This window comes from Galeopterus variegatus, unplaced genomic scaffold (genome assembly GCF_000696425.1).
Source record: "Galeopterus variegatus unplaced genomic scaffold, G_variegatus-3.0.2 Scaffold4000, whole genome shotgun sequence".
NCBI classification, from domain to species: Eukaryota; Metazoa; Chordata; class Mammalia; order Dermoptera; family Cynocephalidae; genus Galeopterus; species Galeopterus variegatus.
The window spans coordinates 19,905-39,851 of NW_007730111.1; the positions used below are offsets into that span (position 1 = coordinate 19,905).

Consider the following 19,947-nt stretch of genomic DNA (forward strand, 5'->3'; position numbering starts at 1 on the left):
GGGGATTCAGGAAGACTCCCTGGAGGAGGGGTGTCAGGCTCAGGCATGGGGCAAGTTAGGAATGTGTCGGGTCGAGAAGGGAAAGGGCACTCTGGCCAGAGGGAACCGCATGAGCAAAGGCCAGGAGAGGAGAATGCACAGGGCATGATCATTTTCTCTCTTCAGTGGCCAGAGCTGCCAGGCTCCCTGGAGGTGTTTCTGATTGACAGAGAAGATCGGCACATACCTGTCCACTGAATTAGTCTCAAAAAAAGAGTAATTATTAAAGTGGCAAAAGCAAAGCATCAGCTTGCAGCAAATTTTAGAGAATACAAACACTTAGGGAGAGCTGGGCACCTTTCCCCAGCTGCTGGTGGAGGAAGATACCAGAGGCCCTGTCCCTTCTCAAGACAGGTATCAGAAGTCTGTCCCTAGGAGGTCAGCTTCCCATGGGAGTCAGAATGGCCAGGAGTCAGAGCGCGGGAGCCAAGCAACAGGCAGCAGTAGCAGAGCAGAGCATGGTCACCTCTGCTGCCTTCTTGGTCCTTAGAACCACCCAAAGAAGGAGGTGGGACACGGATTAGTATTGTGTCCATGTGACAGAACTCAGAGTGGCTGAGCACTGGCCCAGAATCACACAGCTGATGACTGGTGGTGCTGGGACTATAATTCAGAGTCACCAGGCTGCCTCCTGCATCCCGGACTCATTACTAAATCTCTACTGCTTCCTGGCAGAATGCCCAACTCCTGCAACACACGCTTACAGTGAGGTTTTAATGAGACACTATACACTCCATGGGAGAGAATATCTGTCCATTGTGGGACCCTGGTGCCTAAATCAAACACATAGTAGGTGCTCAATAACTATTTTGAATGAATGAATGAAGTAGGTGGTACTCCTCTCAAAGTTCTAGCACTGCAACAAAGCTCATGGATTAAATGTAAGAAAGGAGGCACACTGGTGTGGGGGTGTGGGGGTGGGTGTGTGGGTGTGGGAGTGCAGGGGTGTAGGTGTGGGGTGTGTGAGGGTGTGGGGGTGTGTGATGGAGAAGGAGGTGCATGAAGCATGGGCAGCCATGAGATTGGGTAGGCCCGAGCCTCAAGCGGGGCTGGCTGCAGGGTGACAAGTCACAGGACTTTCTCCCCAGCTCCACCTTCTCCCTCTCTCCCATACTTTCCCTAAAGAAGAACCATCATGACCTTTATTGAGCACCTACTGTGTGCAAGGCACTATGCAGAGCACTCAAACATGCATCATCCATAAGCCTTGTGACGACCCTGTGCGATGGTGTTATGTCCCCATTGTGCAGATGAGAACACCAAGGCCCGGGAAAGATTAGTTGGTGATTAAGCGAACTCAGATCTGTCTGGCCCAGGTCTGTAAAATGGGCACAGTAATAGGAAGTATGTCATGGGGCTGTTGTGAGTGTTAAGTGAGGTGTGTGTAGAGCATCTCGCTCAGTTCCTGGCATGCAGCAAGCGTTTGATACACACAGCCTGTTTTCTTCTCATTGATTCATTACCATCGGCTCGCAGCTCATTTCCTCCACCCCGGGCTGCCCCCCAGAGCCCTCCTCTCCAGCTGAAGTGAAACCCTCATCCTGTCTCCCCTTATTACATGGCTGCCTCCCTGGTCTCGCAGACTCCTCGACGTTGCTCCCTGCAGCCAGAGAACCTGGGACGTGAGCCCTGCCTAACCTGCCATGACTCCCCAAGGCCACAGGAGAAAGCAGCACCCATCCTGGCTCCAATCTGGGCCCTGCTTTCCAGTCTCCATCTTGTCCTCTTGTGAGACATGCCCGGTGCTCAGATTCCTCATAGCTCCCCTGCTTACCCCTGCCTTCTTGCTCACACTGCGAACGCTGGGACACCACTGACCCACAGGCAGGGTTGGAGCCCTCACCTCCCAAGCCACTCCCACCTGTTTCTGTATCTGTCCCTAATGTTCTCAGTGTTCCCTGGCAATGACTGGCCTTTGTCTGGGCACTCACATGGCATGGAGAGCTCAGTCAGAGTTTGTTGAGTGAATGAATGATTGAAACAGTGAATGAATGCACGAGTGAGTGGGCTGGACAGGGAAAGCAGCAGGAAGCAGAAAGGGGGGGCAGAGCACATCTGGCTGGTCCCCCTGCCCCACCCCTGCTGGGAGAGGACCTTGCAGGGCCGGCTCACCTGGGTCTCTCTTTCTGGCTAAGAGCGGTCAGGGGGTCTGTCCCCTCTCCCCCCTCCAGGCTGTTACCGCTACAGCTACGTGGGCCAGGGCCAGGTCCTCCGGCTGAAGAGGCCCGACCAGCTGGCCTCCAGCTGCCTGTGGCACCTGCAGGGCCCCGAGGATCTCATACTCAAACTCCGGCTGGAGTGGACACTGGCTGAGTGCCGGGACCGGCTGGCTATGTATGACGCGGCCGGACCCCTGGAGAGGAGGCTCATCACCTCGTGAGTCCCTGGGAAGGTGGGCAGGGGAAGGGCTGAAAGGGGAGTGGGTGATGTGGGGGCCAAATATCACACTGAGCATCCTGAGACAAGGGGCTGTGTGAGCTTGGGCCTGGGTAACTGGGAGACAGCAAGGCCAGCCTAGAGCGGGAGGAGGAGAGGACGCTAGAAATGGTTGTATACCGTGGGCAGTCCCCTTCCCCTCCCTGAGTCTCAGTTTCCCCATTTGTAACAAAGCAGTTGTTCCAGATGACACCTAAGGTCAGCTCTGGGAGGCAACATGGCTTGTTGGAATATTTCAGAGTCTGGCAGCAGCCTGGACTTCAAGGCCTGCTCTGCTGCTTCCTAGCTGTGTACCTAAGGCAGGGTACTTTACCTCCCTGAGCCTCAGTTTCCTCATCTGTAAAATGGGTGTACAATCATGCTTTCCTTGCAGGGTTATTGTGAGGATTTATTTTTTTTTATTCATTTTTTGGGCGGCTAGCCAGTACGGGGATCCAAACCGATGACCTTGGTGTTACTAGGACCATGCTCCCCCACATGAGCTAACCAGCCAGCCCTATGTGAGGATTTAAATCAGACTACCTGTGACACGATCCTCACACATAGTGAGTGCCCAGTAAATGCTAGCCATTTGTGCTATGATTGTATGTAGTCTAATTGGCATTGAGTGCCAGGAGCAATTTGGATTGTAATATTTGGTAAGTGGGGAGCTACTGAAAGTTCCTGAGCAGAGAAGTAGGGCTTTAGGACATGGGATATGGTGTGGAGTGTGGAAGTGATCAAGATGAGAGGGCAGGAGGAGTGGGGCGGGAGGAGGGACTGGAAATGGCCTTGGCCTCCGGGAGCCTGGTCATCTCCCCACAGGGTAGGGAAAGGGGAGTTGGCCCACAAAGCTCTGTAGGAGGTGGGGGAGATGCTCTGTCAGTCACTGTTTACAGAGCGCTTACTTTGTGCCAGGCGCCAGGCTGGTGCCTTTTCTGTCTCGCTTGGGGCATGCCCAGCTTCCAGGCGGGCGGGGCTGGGACCTGCATGTTCAGATCCAGGGCAGTCCTTGAGGGTGAGCAGGGCGAAGGTTCTTGCCACCCCCTCCCCCAGCTCCGAGGCTGCACACTCATCCACACCCCTCCTGCTGCCTGCTGACCTCAATCTGGGGAGTGCGTGGGTGGGTTCCTGGAGGGCTCTGGGAAGCTCAGAGAAGCCAGACAATATCTGATTTCCAGGTCCGGGGAGGGTGGAGACACTTACGGCACTTACGGGCTTCCCCTGCCTCCCCCAGCCTGCTGTTGGGGAGGGGCCCAGGCTGACAGACTCGGCTCCGTTCCTACGCACTGTGGCACCTGGGCAGCTCACTCTGTCTCAGACCCTTGGAGGAGGTCTAAAATGACCAGTCAGACAAGATCGAGGGTCCTCAAACTTACACACAGGGCCATGCTGGGGAGTGGGGGTGAGGGGGGACTTTGGTGGTGATGGCAAGACAGAGCAGCAGGTGGGACCCTCGCCCAACTTTAACCATGTGGTTTGTTTCTGTATGTTCCACATTTCATGTACAAGAGCTCTGCTAAGTATATAAAGTAAATCCCCCAACAATAAGAGCTGAAGCCCTCATTAAAGGTGACCTCCAGGTCCCTCTTAGTCCTAATATCTTGTCTTTACTTTCTGGAGGAGATGAGCTGGTGAGGCTGAGGGGGGTGTGGGTGTGTGCGAGGGTGGGGGGCACTGGTGCGGGAGACTTGGGCACCGCAGGAGTGGGAAGAGACTCCATGGGATCATCCGTGCCTTTCCTCCTCCGGGCCGCAGGGGGCCAGGTGCGGCAGTTGGTTCTGAGGCTGTGTTTGCAGGATCTCAGTCACTCGCTTGCCCAGGTGCCTGAAATTCCCCCAGTGACACCTGCTCCCTCTGCCAAGGCCCAGTGGCCGACACAGGGTAGGCATGCAGTAAACTGCTGCTGGATGTTGGGTTGCTCCCTCTAGGGGAAGCAGCTTCCTGTGAATTGGTCCACTGGATCAGCAAGGACTCCAGAGAGTTCTGTCAGAGACAATGGGAAGCTTGGTGGAGGTTGGTGAGAGGGTGAACGGGAGCCAGGGGCACGCCTGTTCTGAGATGGGCAGACCAGGGGACACCTACATGTGAGGAGGGCACCAGCTGTCACAAGCAGTGCCAAGTGAATGCCCATCTCCATATGGACGGCCAGTGGGCCTCAGTTTCTCCATCTGGAAGTGAAGCAGATTGTTGATTCAGGGCTAACATTACAGACTTCTAAAAGTCTAGAATTCTCAGATACGGTTATTTGTTCTGAGTCTCCCAGGCACCAAGCTCTGGGTAGATTCCTGGCATACCTGGGGGTCACAGACCACACATCTGCTTTCTCCTTATTGGCCCAGAACAAGGCCAAGAGTCAGATTGTGTGCAGCCAGAGGGGGTGGTCCCTGCAGGTGCCAGTCTGATCTCCCTTCCAGGAGTGCTCAGGGGTCACAGGTTGGTGGTGCTGACTGGACTCAGCTGCCATAATTGAATTGCAAGCTCCAGAAGTCTGGGTGACCTCCTGGCCTCACTCATCTGAGGAGCTGGTCTGACACTCAGAGGGCCTGTAGTCAGTCCCCTAGGGTCAATGAGGGGCAGACACCTGCCCGTGGACACACAGCAGGCTGGTATTGAATTGCAAGCTCCAGAAGTCTGGGTGACCTCCTGGCCTCACTCATCTGAGGAGCTGGTCTGACACTCAGAGGGCCTGCAGTCAGTCCCCTAGGGTCAATGAGGGGCAGACACCTGCCCGTGGACACACAGCAGGCTGGTAGGTGAGCCAAGCCTAGAAGCAGATGCATAGACTCCGGGTCTCCCCTCCTCTGTCCCTCCAGCAGCTTGCCTTTCTGCTCTTCCTGCCAACGCCCCTCCCAGACCCCAGCCCTGCCCTTGCCACTCTTTTCTGTTCTGCCAGGGTCTATGGCTGCAGCCGGCAGGAGCCCGTGGTGGAGGTCCTGGCGTCGAGTGCTGTCATGGCGGTGGTCTGGAAGAAAGGCTTGCACAGCTACTACGACCCCTTCGTGCTCTCTGTGCAGCCCGTGGCCTTCCAGGGTGAGGGGTCGGGTTCCCTGGGGGGAGGGGAAGGGCAGCGGCAGAAACCCAGATTCCTTTCCTGGGCCCACCTTTCCCCTTCTTTGCCCTAGTTGAGGATCGGATGGGAGGGAGGGAAGGTTCTGGAAGCTCCTCTTCTCTGCACCCCCACCTGGTCCCTCTCTTCCTTCCTCCATTCTCACTTCCATTCCCCATCTTCCCTCCACCCCTGCCCTTTCCCAGCCTCTTGCCTTCCTCTCTCATCTCTCCCTCACTTCTCACTGCTCTCTCTCCTCCCTTCTTCTCAGGTCTCTCTTTTCTAGGTCTATTGTCTGTCCCCCTTCCTCCCTGATTCTCTCCCCCAGCCAGGATCCACGTGTCCTCTCCCCAGCCTCTCCCCTGCCCTGAACATCTTCAGATCCAGCCCAGGCGGTCCTCTCACAGCGAAGGTGTGGTGTGCAGGGCACTCAGGGGAGGGGCAGCCTCCAGGCACTTCAAGGGCAAGGCCCCTGGTCTGGCAGATCAGCTCTCCACCAGGCTGTCCCACTGACCCTTCCCCAGCCCCCCACTTGCCTCCCGCTTCTGGATCTCCCTTCCCCACCCCGTTTTCCAGTAAGAGCACCCCGCCTTCACTGGGATGGCTTCCTGGGCCAGGTCAGCCATGCCTCTGGGCCAGCAAAGCAAACCTGGCCATCTCCGGAGCTCGGGAAGGGAAGGGCTGCAAATAGGAGCCCACAGGTTGTTCGCAGCTGCATCTCCCACCCCCCCACTCTGCTCCTTCACACTCAGTGTCAGTCCCCATCTAGGGTCAACCCCTGAGGTCTCTAACAGTGACCCAGGTCCGAAGTTGGCCCTGCTGGGGTGCTGAGTAGGTGCTGGGGCTGGCTTGCATCTCTCGGAAGCCTCTGACACAGGCTCAAGGGGGAGAGGAATGAGGGGTCTTAGGGCCCTTGGCCTCCTGGAAGGACGGCCAGGACAGCCAAGGATGTTTCTGTCCCTGAGCCCTGAGCCCTCGGCCTCTCACTGTGTGACCTCGATCAAGCCATTTCTCTGAAACTTATCTTTGAAAGGGGAACAGCTCTCCCACCCCCAGCTGCCATAACTGTGAGGCCTGCACAGTTGTGAACACATTTTGTCAACTGCCAAGTGCTGTACCACTACTGACAATGGCTAACATTTACTGAGCACTTACTATGTGCCAGGCCATTTGAATGTTTTATGTCTATTTAATCTGCTCAACTATCCTATGAGGTATGTACTATTGTTACCCCCATTTTATAGATGGGGAAACTGAGGCTCAAGTTCACACAGTGACACTCAACCACTAGGCTTTGCTGTTAGTGGTGGTGGATGGTGGGGTTGCAAGCTGCCCCCTGCCTGATGGGAGGTGCAGCGGGGCTGGGGCCGAGGGACGCTGTATAACGGTCTGTTCTCTGGCCCAGCCTGCGAGGTGAACCTGACGCTGGAGGGCCGGCTGGACTTGCAGGGTGTCCTCAGCACCCCGTACTTCCCCAGCTACTACTCACCCAGCACCCACTGCTCCTGGCATCTCACGGTGAGCCCCAGGCCCCACTTGCCCAAAGCACCCCACGGGCTGCCAAGGACCTGGGATGGGAGGCGGGCAGTGTCCTCCCTGGGTCCTGATCCTGCCAGTGCTCATGGCCGGTGTAGCCAAGCTCTCCCTGTTGATCGTGGTGGTGCCTATTTGTTCAGTGACCGAGTCTTCAGCCCCAGCCAGCGCTCTATGTCATTAGGCCTCCTTCTCTCTCTGTTGTCCAGGGAGGTGGGTCCACCAACCTGGCCACACCCCACAGGCCACCTGAAGACCCACTCCTCCCTCCCAGGTGCCGTCTCTGGACTACGGCTTGGCCCTCTGGTTTGACGCCTATGCACTGCGGAGGCAGAAATACGACTTGCCATGTACCCAGGGCCAGTGGACAATCCAGAACAGGAGGTACCCACCCCTGGAGTCCCCTCCTGTCCTCCCTCCCCCACTGGGGAACCCCCTTGAGGAGCCCAATTGCAGAGCAGCAATCGGAGGCACCTCTTCCCTTGTGCCAGCGCCCTGCTGCACAGCCAGAGATGAACACCACATTTGCCACCGACTGCTTCCACAGGGGGATGCAGTAATCAGGAGTGCCTGTATCCCCTGCATCCCCTGCAGGGCACCCACTCTGTTACCTGCTCCTGCCCTCGGCCCCTCTGGTAGCAAAGTTTCAGTCAAGGAAGCGCGTCCCTCCCGGGAGGTGGGCAGGCGTTGGTGGAGTCAGGCAAGTGAGGAGCTGTCACCAGGGTCAGCCGCAGGTGGGGTTTGGTCAGCAGGACGAGAACTGGTCTAGCAACCCAGCGGCCATGGCTGGTCCTGACAGCTTCCAAGGACTGAGGTGGGCAGAAGGGCGGGGGATGGAGATGGAGGGTGCAGATTCCTTTTCCTGTGTCTGTGGGGGAAGGAGGGAAGGAGCAAACCCAAGGAAGGAGACATCGAAGATGGAAGACTCTGCATCTCAACGCTGTGCAGGTGCATCCCACAGCGGGGGAAGGAAGGCTCAGGTGTGGTGATGATGTCTAGAGCGGAGGGCTGGGGGAAGCGGGGAGCGCAAGGAGCAGAGATCTGGGGAGAGAAGGGGATCTTGCAGCAGCCATTGCAGAGCTGGGAAGACTCTTCCCCGCCTGGAGCCAGGGTGAGCAGGATCTCTTGTCAGGGATGCTAAAGAGGAGATTCTACACCGCACAGAGGCAGGGCCTCGGCCTCCCTTCCAGCCCTGGAGTTCTGGGGACCTAATGAGCTGGGACTCTAACATGCAAGATTCTTGATTTCTTGGCTCTCCAGATTTGGAGTATTAGATCCCAGTAGTAGAAGATGCTAAAATTGGAAGGTGCTAGAATTCTAGAATTCTTGGATTTGGGAGTTCCTGTCCCCAGTCACCAAAACGTGTACTTTGTCGGTTGATCCTATTCAGAAGGATAATCCAGACAAAAGGCGGCGGGACTGGTAGTGCTGTCTCAGTCTTCCCTCCTCCTCAGGCTTTAAGCAATTTATCAGGGACTGTGGTTAGAAGGAAGAAGAAATGTCCATGGTGTGACTTCAGGCCTGTGCTGTTGCTGTTGGGGGTGACCTGCTGGTGGTGTGATTCAGGCCTGTGCCGTTAGGGGGGTGACATGCTGGTGGTGTGACTTCAGGTCTGTGCTGTTGCTGTTGGGGGGTGATATGCTGGTGGTGCGACCTAGGCCTGTGCTGTTGCTGTTGGGGGGTGACATGCTGGTGGTGTGACCCAAGCCTGTGCTGTTGCTGTTGGGGGGTGATATGCTGGTGGTGTGACCCAGGCCTGTGCCATTAGGGGGGTGACATGCTGGTGGTGTGATTCAGGCCTGTGCCGTTAGGGGGGTGACATGCTGGTGGTGTGATTCAGGCCTGTGCCGTTAGGGGGGTGACATGCTGGTAGTGTGACTTCAGGCCTGTGCTGTTGCTGTTGGGGGTGACATGCTGGTGGTGTGACTTCAGGCCTGTGCTGTTGCTGTTGGGGTGTGACATGCTGGTGGTGTGACCCAGGCCTGTGCTGTTGGGGGGCAGAAGGCATCTTCTAGCACATGGTAGGTGAGTGGGGGGCATTTCTGCACATGGCTGCCCTGGTCCTTCCTGGAGCTCCCCTGGGCTTTGACGCCAGCCCAGGCTGAGGATGGCTGGGCTCACCCCTCAGCTCAGAAGCCCGTAGAATGGCCCTGGGATGACCCATGACTCACGGTTCTGGGAATGGTGATAACATGTTTTCCTGTCACCCACCCTACCCCAGAGCAGAGTCTGCTACCTCAGAGAGGCCTAGGAAGGAGAGTAGCAGTCTCGGGTCTGACCCCATCCCTTATCCTCCCACCTCACGGCACGTCCATTTGCCAGAGGCTGGGCCCCAGCACCAGGTCCGGGCAGCACGGAGTGAGGTGCTCAGCACGGGGCATTCAGTTCATTGGCCCAACAACCTGTGCAGTCAGTGGCGTCATTTCCATTTCCCAGAAAAGGGAAAAAGGGAGTTAGATGGTGCCCATATGGGTCCAGAGCCAGGGCCGCTCCACACCCACCACCAGCCACGGACAGAAGGCACAGGACAGTCCACATCATGCTCCCTGATGCGGTTGGAAATCGTCAGGCAAGGGTCTGGGTACTGGGGTGTTAGGGACTTCATGAGCCTCCCTCAGGTCATGATGGGGATGTTTCAAATGTGGAGCATGGTTGGGGAAATTCTTGATCAAAAGGAATGATGCTGTGATCATGGAATTTTAGGCACTATGACATATTCCATCAGGGGAGAGGAGCTGTCCCCGGTGTTTCTAAGCACCATTGAACTATAGATTGTGTGGGCTGGACTGGCCATCAAGCCCAATCCTGACCCATTGTACAGGTGGGAAAACTGAGGCCTAGACAGGGCTGAGGACTTGGCCTCTCATCCTTGTCTCTCTGCCTTTAAGTGTGGGGATGGGTGTGGGGGGTGAGGCCTGGCAGGACCCAGAGTCCTACCCTCCCCTCTCTCATTCCAAGTCCCCCCTGGCCTTGTGGTGGGGTGTGGATGGACGGTGCTCAGGGGACTCGGCCATTGGGTTTTGCATGGAACTCTGGGTGCACCCCTTCCTCATCTATGAAATGAGGGTGTCAGGCCAGCCCAGGACCCCGATCTTTTACTACTTACCCATCAGAAAGACACTGTCCCTCAAACAAGTGGTGTTTCTTGGTTCCTAATGAAGTGTCATTCCAAATCAGGCTGCTGAGGTGGAAGGAGCTTAAGTGTCGAGGACAGACAGACCAGGGCTCAAAACCCGGCTCCTCCACTTCCTACTTGGGCAAGGACTTAACTCTCCTAGCCTCAGGTAACTCATCTGAGAAATGGGCATGAAACAGACCCCCCTACCTTGGGAAGACTAAATGAGATAATGGATGAGAACATTGGCACGCACAAGCCTGGATAAAGCACCGCTCCATCTGGCACCAACCACGCATTAATGCCTGGTTTTCACTCTGCTCCGGGGGCATCGAGCTGAGGGTTTACAATGCCAACTTCTTCAGCATCAACAACCCAGCGAGGAAGCCGGTACTACCTTCATAGATCACTGAGGAACTTGAGGCCCAGAGAGGTGAAGTAATTAGCACAAAGTCACCCAGCACATCAAGTCAGAGTGGAGCCAGGCAGTCTGATCCAGAGTGCGTGTGGGTCCACATGAGCGTGTCTGTGTGCATGTACATACGAGTGCTCATGCTTGCGTGGATTCTTCCTCCTGAGGCTCTGAGCAGCCAAGGTCAGCTGTCAACTCGGCCAAGGATTTCCCAACCAATCCATTGTCATCCTGGTAGAAGAATTGTCGGTTTCTGTGGCTCCCTCTCCAGTTCCGAGAGCAGCCTGGGAAGTCCCAGCTCTATCTTCTCAGACTTTCTTTGAGGGTCCAAGGTCCGAGGCAGTGAATCACATCCCCCTGCCCATGTCTGAGTGTGGAAGGGATGGCAGAGGTGGTACCTGCAAGCTGTTAGCATTGGCCCAATAATTTCCTCTAGTTGTTATCATTTTTGATAATGATCATTCTATGCAGATGTTGGGAAATTCTTTGAATGAGCATTTGTTGGAAAATCTGCTTGTGTGGGTGGCAAAGGCATAAGAGGTCTGGGGAAGGGTAGATTTTAGGAATGAGGTTTGTAAGGAGGGGGAGGCACAGTCCTTTGGCCCAGAATGGCCATTGATGGGGAGGAACAGAGGGTGGGTCAGGGAGAGGGTGTCTTAACCCCTGGTGCCTGGCCTGGGACCCTGCACTGAGTGGGCATCCTAGGACATGTCATTGGACTCTCCCTGACCCTCGACCTCCCTGCTTTCTCCCTGTCACCTGACTCTGGCTGAGGCCTTCTGCCCTCAAGTGGCCTGGGGGTGGTGGAGGATCTTGACCTTGTGAGATCCGGCCACTGGCTGCTGGGTTTCGCAGAATCCACTCTCTCCAGGCGTCACCACAGCACAGGCTTCCCCCTTTCCAGGAACCTGCCTCCCGCCAGCTTCCTCTCCTGTGATGTCACTTCTCCTGTGATCTGCCCAACCATTTCCACTCACTCCCTGCTGCTGGCCTCTTAGGGCTGCTGGAGCCCCCTGGCCTGGCCTGGCTGTGGGGAGGCCCTCCTGCTCTCAAGCCCCCGGGCAGCCAGGGCTGCCTACAACCACCAGTGCTCGCTGGGCACCGCCGAGCATCAGACCTCGTTGCTGGGTGCTGGCCCTGCCGAAGGCAGAGCTCCAGCTGCTGCCCTAGATGAGCTCACAGCCTGACAACGTCAGCAGCATGCTCGCCAAGTCATTTTCTCATGTATTCCTTTAGAACATCCCACAAGGGAGATGTTATCACCCCTGTTTTACAAGTGAAAACTGAAGCTTGCTGTGGTTGAGCGGCGTGCCCGTCACACAACTTGTTCATGTGGCAAAGCCGGATCTCAAACTCAGCTCCAAAGCTCCAGATCCAGTGCTCTGACTCCACATACGATGCTGCTGTCCTCCCTTTTTTAGTGGTTGTCTTCTCCGACCTCCTACTCTTTAACCTGTCCTCAGGAAAGGGTGTGTGTGTGTGTGTGTGTGTGTTCAGCATCCGCCTGTCTGACCTTCCTTCATCCATCTTTCCTTTCTTCCATCCATCCATCTAGTATTTCTCGAATTCCTCCATGTGGAGTTGCTGATATGGAGGAAAGTTGGCAGAGTCCCTGTTTACCATCTGGGTGAGGCAAGAAGGAAAAATTTCCCAAAGCCAGAGAGGTGAGAAATCAAGGCAGGCCACACTATGCTAAAATGTGCCTGTAGCCACCCAGCACTTGTGGCTGAGATGAGAGGGCAGGTTCCACAGCTGTCAGACTTCTGGTGCTTCTTAGAGAGGCTTGGAGGAGCACTTGGTGGATGGGAGCAATTGGAGAGCCAGAGGAGGGGTGCCCTCCCCAGAAGGCTCTGCAGCAGGAACCAGACACTGACGGGCCAAGGGGCCAGGCCAGTGTGAAACTCCGCGAGGCGGGCTGCGTCAGGGAGAGCGGGAGAGGTAGGGACCCAGTAAATAGGCTGCTCAGCTTGCCTGATTGTTCCAACCAGTGTGTCCAGAGCTTCTTACTGTTCAGGAGGAACAAGAATCTAGATTATGTGAAATTAGCCAGCAACTAACTTAAAAATAATTTTTTAAACACTGCATAGACTAAACAGATGGTCTTTAAGTTGCATGACAGCCTGAGTCACTAGACTGCAACCTGTGCCTTAAAATCTTGTCTGGTCCCTACTAAGGAGAACCCTGCCCCAGGGATTTGCCACCTCCGCCCCGACCCCAGGTCTCCAGAGTAAGAACCAGATGCTGCCCCAGCCAGAAAGTGTCCTGGGCTGAGAGGTTGAGCCTTGCAGGAAGGTTGTTGCCAGCCAGGGCCGATGCTGGAATACTCTCCCAGATGCCAATAGACAGAATATCCTGTTGGCAGGTGCTGGTTCCTTACAGCCCCTGCCCAAGTCTTGGGGTGACAATGCAGCCCTCGATGTGGTTTCTTCGAGGTTGACATGTTCCTCCATCCCTGTCTTTCCACAATCTCCCCATGACTGTGTGGGAACAATGCCCCATGGGTCCCTGAATCCTAAGTTTATGGGGATGCACTTGACTCGTGTCCCCTGCCCAGTATTTCCCAGCCCTTAGCTCCCTGTCCACTTCCTGGGGCCATTCTCTGAGGCTAAAAATCCACGATAACATTTGTTTATCCACTTTAAAATCAAACAACAAAAACCAACATTTCCTTAGTTTTAAAAGGGCAAGAAGGGCCAGGCTTGCTTGGGGGCGCCCCCTAGTGGTGCCTTCTCCCGTCTGGTCCAGCTGGGGCTGTGGGACTCTTGGCGTAGGGCAGCGGTTCTCAAACTTTCCTATCTCAAGATACTCTTTTTAAAATTATTCAACACCCTAAGGAGATTTTGCTTGTACAGATTATATATCCATATTTACAGTATTAGAAGTTTAACCTGGGAAAAAAATTTAAAATATTTATTAATTCCCTTAGAATAATAACAAACCATTACATGTAACATAAATAACATTTTATGAAAAAATAATTTTCCCAAACCAAAACCATTTAGTGACAAGAGTATTTTTGTTTTATGTTTTTGCAAATTTCTTTAATAACTGGTGTGATAGACCACAACTTGATCCTCCTATTGTGCCTGCATTCAATTGGAAAACTGGAAATTTCAACTGCAAAACTCCACTGGGTCCTTACGAGAGAATGAGGCTGAACTTTGAGAACTGCTAGTGAGTGCAAGGGCGAGACCATGGTCACTGTGGCCAGAAAGACTTATTGGGATGCTGGAGTCTAAGCCAGAGCCCTGGAGGATGATGGGGAGGCAGAAGGCTCTGACCCCACGACCCTCGTCTATAAAACAGAATAAGAACAATCCCTCCCTCCCTGCGGGGAGCTGCTGTGAGAACCTCAGAATCCCTGTGCAGTGATGCCCTGTGATGCTGCCACCATGAGGGAGGGGCCGGATGAGAAGGCCCAGCCCCAGCCCCCCACCCTGAGATGTTCAAACAACCTCACAGCTCATCCTCAGTTTTTCATTGACTACTTGATTAATTCATTGAACTGCTAAGTGCCTACACCATTCTAGAAGTTCTGAGGAAGTGCCTGGTCCCTGGGAATAAGGCAGCTGCTTTGTGGGGTGTTGCATTGGTGACAGGATGTTCCCATCATGCTTTGGGGCATTCCCACCTTCTCTCTTGATTTCCTTCTCCTTTCTCTGCTGGGGGCATCTTCACCTCTCTCTGGAGATCTTCCGACCTGAGTTCTGGGTGTGTTGCCCCCATCTGCAAAAGCGTTCCTGTTTGCACTGTGGCAGGGTCCCGCCACTCTGGGAAGTGCTTACACCTGCTCGGTGCAGTTACGCCCACTTGCTCTGTGAGATGAGGTGCGCCCTGATGCTCTGTGGGAGGAGCCTCCTGTCCTCCCTCCTCGAGCTGGACATGGGGAGGACTCGCTTCTCTGCTGGGGCTCTCCTGCCTGCTCTGTTGGAACAAGAACCTCCTCTTGGGGGGTGTGTCCAACAGGGAGATTGGAGTGCTCCCACAGCTGGGGGTGGTCCCACTCGGGCATGGCCATGCACAGAGCAGGTGCTGCCCATCGGCACCATACCATTGGTCCTGGGAGAAGGACTGTCGAACCATCATGTCCAGAGGGTCACAGGGAGGCCACCAGGGCTGTGGAAGCATCTCAGCATGAGGGACAGCAGTGCCTGCATGTGGAGTGCTGCTGTCCCCTCACCCCACACTGAGCACAAGGGGAACAACCTCTGCTGTCCACGGCAAGTGTGCCAGTCAAGGGCTTTTGCCTCTCCTGACACATTGAAGCCTTTTGTCAGATCCAAGGTCAACAGAAATGATAATTTTCTTGATTTCTTAAGGGAGGAAGCTGAGGCTGAGAAGGACCCTGACTTGCTAGAATCTCACAGCTCATAGGTGACTGGGACTACAATCCAGACTGAATTCTATCCCACAGGCAATGGGGAGCCATTGAAGGTTTTTGAGCAGGGGAGTGACATAACCAGGCTGCTTTCTAGATGACTTGGGAGTGAGCAGTCTCCCAAGGGAGGAATAAAGACAGAGGAGGTGCAGCTGGGGGTACAGCTCTCTCCCTTTCCCTCTGGCTGCCCTGTCCTTGCCCTGTCTGTGCACAGGAACCTGGGCTGTGCTTTCCCTTGGGCTAGGAGATTGGCCTGTGTGGCCTGAGTCCGTCTCTGGTCACCCCCAGGCTGTGTGGCCTGCGCACCCTGCAGCCCTACACTGAGAGGATCCCTGTGGTGGCCACGGCCGGCATCACCATCAACTTCACCTCCCAGATCTCCCTCACGGGGCCCGGCGTGCAGGTGCACTACAGCTTGTACAACCAGTCGGACCGTGAGTATGGGCAGGCCAGCGAGCACGGCGGGGGCCCCCTGAGCTCCATGCAGCCGTCACTGCCTCTTTGCCATCCCCGGAACCACCAAGGGGGTGTGGGCGTCTGCTTATGAGGGTGGACAAAAGGAGTGTGTGTGCGTGCGTGTGCACAACGTATGCAGACTTGTGTGTGCACACATGTGTAAAGCTGCTATACACACTCATACATGCTACGAGTGTGTTGCGTACATGTGTACCTGTTCATGCGCACGCGAGCACACAGGTGCAAGCGTGTCTGCGTGGTTTTCAATGTGTAAAGCTGCTATACACACTCATACATGCTACGAGTGTGTTGCGCACATGTGTACCTGTTCATGCGCACGCGAGCACACAGGTGCAAGCGTGTCTGCGTGGTTTTCATGATTCTGCGTGTCCTAATGGTGCCCTCCTGGCCTCCACGGCCTCCTGTGATTTCCCAGCCTGCCCTGGAGAGTTCCTCTGCTCTGTCAATGGACTCTGTGTCCCTGCCTGCGACGGGGTCAAGGACTGCCCCAACGGCCTGGATGAGAGAAACTGTGGTGAGCAGCCCTCCCACCGCCCCGCCCCTCCTCTCCTCACCTTCCCTGCACTGAGCTGAGTAGAGACCCCTCCCTGTCATGTGCAGAGATGGCAAGCGTGGTACAGAGTGGGAAAGCGGCCTCCCCAGGCCACCCCAGGCCACCCCAGGGGGCAGTGGCAGGGACAAGCTGGGACCTGGGTCTTCTGACTCCCCAGCTCGAGGCTTCTTCCCACCAGGCCACCACCCCCAGCCTTCTGTCCCAGCCAGCCTTCCAAGAAGGAACAGAGAGGGTAAGGAAGATAGGACAGGAAAACAGTGACTATGAGGTCCTGGGTGGCCAACGACGGAATCCTTCGTCCCCCTCCCTTGAATAGGCCCTCGTCCTCTCCATTCTAGGGGCTCAGACTGGGAGCCGCCAACTCTCACTGGACTTGTTCCCACCACTGCTCAGCCCTGGGAGACGGGGCGCAGGGTCCTGGTGGCTCCCAAGCCAAGTGTCTTTTGGAATAACACCCCTCCCTCTGAATCCTGGCTTCTGACCCCTGGAGTCACCAGCCAGGCAGCCAGACAGGACGCCTCCCCCGTCCCCTGACCCATCAGTTTTAAATACGTGGGTAGAGAAGTGAGAGGGAAGGGGGATGGGCATACTCCTGGGATGACCCTGTCATGGTGCTGGCGAAGGTGCCTCATATTTGGAAACTGAACATCTGGCTTTAAGTTTTGGCTCAACCGAGTGACCGTGGATAAGGCACTTCATTTCTGTTTCCACCTATGAAATGGTACCTCGCTGGGCTGCTGTGAAGCTCAGATGGAAAGCAGCTGAGAAGGAGACTTGGAACCGTGCAGTGCGGTCCACATTCTGCAGGTGTCGTTGAGCCCAGCCTGGGTCCTCTGGCTTCTTCCCACCTGGCCCCTCTCTGTGTCCCCATAGTTTGTAGAGCCACATTCCAGTGCCAAGAGGACAGCACGTGCATCTCACTGTCCAGGGTCTGTGACCGGCAGCCTGACTGTCTCAACGGCAGTGACGAAGAGCAGTGCCGGGAAGGTAGGGTGGGGCAGCGCCAGGCATCAAGAACGGGTCGCAGCCGGGTGGTCCCGCGTCCTCTGCGTGCTTCCTCAGCAGAGGCTTCCCCTATTGTCCGAACACCCGCAGCCCCTCTCTCTCCATCTGTCCATCTCCTGGTCTCCCCAGTGACCCTGTCTGTCCATTGGGTCATACATCCACTCACTCACCCATCCCCTGGCCTGTCCAAGCATCTATCTCCCTACCCACTGAAGTGTCAGTGTACCCACTGACTGGTTAGCTCAGCCACCTGAGTGTCCATTGTTCCACCCATCTATCCAGCCACCGGTCCCCCTGGCCACCTGTTTGTCCACTGGTCCTTACATCCACTAGAGGGAAGGGAGGTGGAGTCCCTGGACTGTCTGTTGTGACACTTGGGGTTTTATCCATCCTTCTAGCTGTTTGTTGGTCTCCCCACTGGACCATCGATCTACCCATTTGTCAGTCTGCCCAAACTTCTGTCTGTGTCCATTGTCTTATCTGTCCATCCATCCCTCCATCCAACAGACTAACATTTGTAGACCGCCCAGTGACAGACGAGGCGGGGTGAGGAAGTGGGAATAAGGCACCCAGATGTGGTCCCTGCCCTCCAGGGGTATCTGTTAGTAGGAAGCACCATGGGCGACTGTTCTGACCCAAAGCCTCCTGGACATCATGTCCAGATGTGTGGGAAGGTTGGGGGGAGGGGAGGCCAGGCACGGAGAGTTTCCTAGAGGCGGTTGGCTTTTAACTGGGCCTTGACAAGAGCTAAAATTTAAATGAGGCAAAGACCAGATGGTGGAACAGAGTTCATTACGGTGAAGAGCAGCGAGGAGCAGCTGGGAGCCAGGCAGAGCCGGGTCCTGGAGGACGGCCAGGCTGAGGGGGGGCCCTAGTCTGACAGGGGAGGCATGGCCCTGCTCTTGGGATCCTAGTCTAAAAGTGGAGGCACAGATCTCCCTTCAGGTACCATAGCAGAGAGGGGAGGCGTGACCCTGTGGTCAGGAGCTCCAGTCTGAGAGGGGCGAGATGGCCTTGCTCTCAACAGATCAGTCTGTGGGGGGCAGGGGGTAGGCAACATGGCCTGTCTTTAGGAGACCCTAAAGGAGACTCGGGACCCTTCAGTGTGATCAGGCGACCCCTTCCCCGTCACCTGCTGGCCTCTTCTGGCTCCATCTTTCCTTGATCTCATTTTGGAAGGCTCCCTTGGGGCTCAGAGACCCCCTTCTGTGCCCTGCCCCTGCCCCCTCCATCCCAGGGGTGCCTTGTGGGACATTCACCTTCCAGTGTGAGGACCGGAGCTGTGTAAGGAAGCTCAACCCACAGTGTGACGGGTGGCCCGACTGCAGGGACGGCTCTGACGAGCAGCACTGCGGTGAGCCTGCCCTGCCGCGGGACCCCGGAGTGCGGGTGGGAGGGAGGCAGGGAAGGGAATCTCATCCGTCTCTCTACCCGGCCTCCGGGCCTGCCTCTCCCTCCTTCATTCTCTTCTCCCTGTCTCTCTCCTTTGCTCTTCCTCTGTCTCTGTTTCTCGCTGGCCTCGCTCCCTCCCTCCCCTACCCCCAGACTGTGGGCTCCAGGGCCCCTCCAGCCGCATTGTGGGCGGGGCCGTGTCCTCCGAGGGTGAGTGGCCGTGGCAGGCCAGCCTCCAGGTTCGGGGTCGACACATCTGTGGCGGGGCCCTCATCGCCGACCGCTGGGTGATAACAGCCGCCCACTGCTTCCAGGAGGACAGGTGAGGGAGGGCATGAGAGCCAGACTGTAAAGACGTGGGTAGGGAAGCCTGGTGGGAGGCGCAGCGTGTCTGAGCTCTGCACAGAGGGAGGAGGGGAGGGTGTGAAGAGCCCCCGGGCTGGCTGTTGGTCACTTGGATTCTCATCCTGGCTCCACCAAGAACGTACTCTGTGTCTCTGGACACCCTGCTCAACCTCTGTGCTCTGCTTCTGCTTTAGGTTGATCATCGATCATTCATTCATTCAGCAGCATCCGTTGTGTTCCTACTATGTGCCAGGGGCAGTGCTAGACACTGGGGATAAAGTAGAGGACAGAACTGACCAACTTGGTCATATGCCATGACACCCCCAACCTGTTCTATCCACTCCCCCTATTGGAGCTGTGACAGAGTGGTGGACAGGGCCAGGGAAGCCCCCAGGGGACATCTCATCCAGCCCCTTGCCCGTCTTTCCCATCTTCCTGGGGGGCTGAAACACGCCCTCACCCCACCACCCTCAGCCAGATCTGGGCTCCCACGGTGCCCTTTCTAGTGCGGAGTCTGACCACCTCGCTCTCTTTAATCCCATGCCTGCCTCCCCACACCCTCAAGGTAAAGAAAGACCAGGGGTCTGTATGCCCAGTGCCTGCTGATTCCTGCCTGCTCAGCTCCCACCCCTTCCCTGAGGACTAGCAAGCGTCAGATCTCACAGCAGCCCCAGCCTGCGAAGTGTACAGCAACAGAAGGAGAGGAATATGTGTTGGGTGTCTGGCACTGTGTCCATTCTTATTATGCACATGGTCTTATTGGATTCTCTCAAGAACATATGAGTAGAAAATGTGGTTCCCATTTCACAGATGAGGAGACTGAGGCCTAGAGAGGCACACGCTCATCATCTAGGGAGGGATGAAGCTGGGGCTGGGGCTCAGGCAGGCCGACCCCAGGGTGAACACTACACATACCACCAGCCACGCGGCCTGCAGCGGGGGAGGGAAGGGATGGGCATGGAGGAGGTGTCCGTGGGGGCGGGGGAAGCTGCCTATCATAAGGGTTCTGGGATGGGGACAGGCAGCCGCTGAACGAAGACCCCCTCCCCCCAGCATGGCCTCCCCGGCGCTGTGGACCGTGTTCCTGGGCAAAGTGTGGCAGTATGCCCAGTGCCTGCTGATTCCTGCCTGCTCAGCTCCCACCCCTTCCCTGAGGACTAGCAAGCGTCAGAGCTCACAGCAGCCCCAGCCTGCGAAGTGTACAGCAACAGAAGGAGAGGAATATGTGTTGGGT

The 19,947-nt window shown here is 56.1% G+C and overlaps 1 protein-coding gene across 1 annotated transcript in view; it reads left to right on the top strand.

The window, feature by feature from the left end:
• The window catches only part of TMPRSS6 (transmembrane protease, serine 6), a 34,805-nt gene that overhangs the window by 12,130 nt on the left and 2,728 nt on the right, over nucleotides 1-19,947 (top strand). The window contains exons 6-14 of the mRNA XM_008586489.1: nucleotides 2,211-2,415; nucleotides 5,351-5,487; nucleotides 6,909-7,021; nucleotides 7,311-7,420; nucleotides 15,230-15,375; nucleotides 15,834-15,932; nucleotides 16,845-16,958; nucleotides 18,214-18,330; nucleotides 18,522-18,690. Coding sequence (XP_008584711.1) covers nucleotides 2,211-2,415; nucleotides 5,351-5,487; nucleotides 6,909-7,021; nucleotides 7,311-7,420; nucleotides 15,230-15,375; nucleotides 15,834-15,932; nucleotides 16,845-16,958; nucleotides 18,214-18,330; nucleotides 18,522-18,690 — 1,210 coding nt within the window. The remainder of the gene's footprint in view (nucleotides 1-2,210; nucleotides 2,416-5,350; nucleotides 5,488-6,908; nucleotides 7,022-7,310; nucleotides 7,421-15,229; nucleotides 15,376-15,833; nucleotides 15,933-16,844; nucleotides 16,959-18,213; nucleotides 18,331-18,521; nucleotides 18,691-19,947) is intronic.